Below are 3,059 nucleotides of genomic sequence, written 5' to 3' on the forward strand. Positions count from 1 at the left end.
AGGTCTAAATACGAAATAAGCCTCTCTTTAATTGCTTTCTCATATACTTTAGACATTGTGGATAGAAGGGATATTGGTCTATAATTGCTGCACATTGACCTTGAATCTTTCTTATGGATTGGAATTACGACCGCTTCTTTCAGTTTATCTGGAAATACTCCTGTTTCAAAAGTTAGGTTAATAATGTAAACTAGCACATGTACATATTTTTTATAAGTTTCTTTCAACAATTTAGAACTCATTCCATCAATGCCAGTTGCAGTGTTACTCTTTAATGATTGAATGATTTTTGAAAGGTCATTTTCAGTTACAGGCGTCAAAAACATGGAATGAGTCATTCTTGTTTGCTCAAAACTATTCTTCAAAGGACTTTTTACTGAAATTATCGGGCTTTTTAATATCATTACACATATTTTTCGCCACTGAGAGAAAGTAGTTATTAAATTCATTTGCAACCTCCTGCGGATCACTTATCTTTAGGTTGGGCAGTTCCAATATAATGGGAGATGGATATTTAGTCTTCTGGCCAGTAATTTCGTTTAAAACCCTCCAAGTCCCCTTGGAATTTCCCTGATTTTCTTCAAACAAATTTTTATAATATCTATCCTTAAGATCTCTTATTTCTATTTGTAAATTATTTCTAAATTCTTTATAAGTGTTGCAGTATTGTTCATTATTTGGATTGTTTTTAAATTTTTTCCAGAGACGATTTCTAGTGTTGATCTTTTTACATATTTCTGTACTAATCCAAGGTTTTAATCTCTTGATTTGTTTCTTATAAACGACAGAATATTTACTTTGTTCAATTATAGTATTAAAGGTTTCATGAAAATGGTTGTAGGCCACATTGGCATCTCTCGTATCAAAAACATTGCTCCAATCAGCATTATCTAATAATCTAAGTAGCTCATCATTGTTGATGCGATAGGTGGGAGTGTCATTGATCTTGGACTTATCTGCAGCTGGTGCACTGCTAAGTAAACAAACACCTGTCATACAATGATCTGTTATGCCGTTTTCTATAACTTCTGTTGCAATTTCAATATTTTTTCTATTATGTATGCGTATATAAATGTGGTCAATACATGTTTGAGACCGCTCAGTTATGCGAGTTGGTTCGTTAATAAAAGATTCCATTCCGTTCTCCGATAATACTGTTCTGTACTCATCTATGACTAAATTGTTCTTATCCAATAAATTAATATTCATGTCTCCTATCAGCATTAAGTTTTTGCAAGCTCTAATATGGTTTTTTTCGTAGGTAAGTTTGCAGCTCATTGACAAATACATTAGCAGTATGACTGTGTAGTCTGTACACAGCAATAATATGAAAATTTGTCCCCATAACATCAATAGAAAAATCAATTACATCAGCTGACACAAATCTCACCGGATATCTTACAAAATTTGATATGCTATCATTAATAAATACAGCTATGCCACCAGACTTAGAATTTTCATTTGCTTGCAAAATTAAACTATAATTAGGAATTGAATACAATGTTTTTTCTGTCTCAGAAATCCAAACTTCCGACAGGATAATTATTTTCGGTAAATACGAAAACAAGGACATCTCAACCAAAAACGAATCAAAATTTGCTCTAAGGCTACGAATATTTAGGTGCAAAACAACTAACCCATTTTTTTGGTCTAAATTACCCAGAACCTAAAAAATAAACAAACAATAAAAACTAAACTCAATTATTTTCCTATTTATACTATTTACATAAATACTGTACTTACAAGCTATCAAGGTCAGACTGGCATTTCACATTTATTACTGGTCCGTTGTCTTCTTTTCTCATCAGGATTTTGCCTCCTCTCACCCAGAGCCACTTGTATCCGTTGGTCCGTCGAAAGTCTCGTGCCTTTTTCAAGAGCATCCTCCTCGCTGGCGTCAGGGACTCGTTCAGGTAAACAGGGTTGTCAGTTCCCAGGTTGAGATGTCTAGTTGAGAATTGGGCCTTGGCTCGGCGTTTTGCTAAAAGGTTGTCAGCATCAGTCCTCCGTACAAATTTTACAATTATTCCCGGAGGTCCCTCAGCATCCTTCCTCTTACCCAATGTATGGCAAGCATCTATCATCTCCTCCTTGATCTCCATCCCAAGAGCTTTGCCAACATCCTTGACTGTGTCCATTACATTATTATTTCTCACAGGGACACCCTGTATTTCAATACAATTCCTTCTTGTATACTGCTCTTGTTCTTCCAGCCTAGACTCAAGGGCATGCAGTTTTACTTTGAGCTGCACATTTTCTGATTCTAGTCTCTCTATTGTAGTAATAAACTTACTTAACTTTTCAGAGAGGTCTGTATTCACTTTTAGGCTATCATCTACTTTAGAGTTTAAGGCTTCATAAGAGTTATTGAAATCTTTACAAGATTGTACCTGCTGAGCCTTGAGGTCCTGTATCGCCTTCATAACATCCTCCAAGGTCAAAGAGCCTTGTGTTAGGCTAGACTCTAAACGTAGGCTGGTCCGCCTTTCCTTCGCACAAGGTGCACACCGCCACACTGCACCTCCATCACCCGTGAAAAATTCGACATCCACCTTACTAAGTTTTTCACACACAGCATGAAATGGTTTTGAACAATCATTACACTGAATCTTTAGCTGGGTTCTTGTGATTGATTTACTGCAAGTTGAACAGGTCGACATTTTGAGGTTATGTTGTAGTAGGCTTCCAGTCCAAGTATAACACTTCACTTTACACAAGGCAATTATCCAATATCTAACTGCGTAATTAATTTGAATAGCCTCCTGTATCAAAATAAAACACAACAGTGTACTGAAACTCACTTTACATAACAATAAAACTAAGTTTAGATGGGAGCTCGATAGAGACAACTGCTCTGCTTGGCCGCCATATTTGAACTGATACTGCCAGCTATTGGCCCTGCGACTGAACTGTCATTGTAACGACTCATGTCTTCTTGGATTTTAAACAAAGAGAGTGTTTAAATTTTAATCTTGGAATGAGTAAACGGTTATTCAAAACGAAGTAAACGGTACGTTCGGCACGTTCGTTCGAAAGAGCAATCAGAAAACTGTTTATAG

At 36.0% G+C, this 3,059-nt stretch overlaps 1 protein-coding gene across 1 annotated transcript; it reads right to left on the bottom strand.

Annotated features, from left to right (window-relative positions):
* Positions 1-1,739: 1,739 nt before the first annotated feature.
* Positions 1,740-2,660, bottom strand: LOC124371899. The gene has a single exon (XM_046830267.1). The coding sequence runs from the start codon at positions 2,658-2,660 to the stop codon at positions 1,740-1,742; it is 921 nt and encodes a 306-aa protein (XP_046686223.1).
* Between the last annotated feature and the right edge of the window lie 399 nt (positions 2,661-3,059).

The sequence above is a fragment of the Homalodisca vitripennis genome, unplaced genomic scaffold (genome assembly GCF_021130785.1).
Source record: "Homalodisca vitripennis isolate AUS2020 unplaced genomic scaffold, UT_GWSS_2.1 ScUCBcl_2226;HRSCAF=6762, whole genome shotgun sequence".
Lineage (NCBI taxonomy): Eukaryota > Metazoa > Arthropoda > Insecta > Hemiptera > Cicadellidae > Homalodisca > Homalodisca vitripennis.

Coding starts and splice junctions, on each gene's coding strand:
- LOC124371899 (XM_046830267.1), bottom strand. CDS start 2,660: ATGTCGACCTGTTCAACTTGCAGTAAATCAATCACAAGAACCCAGCTA.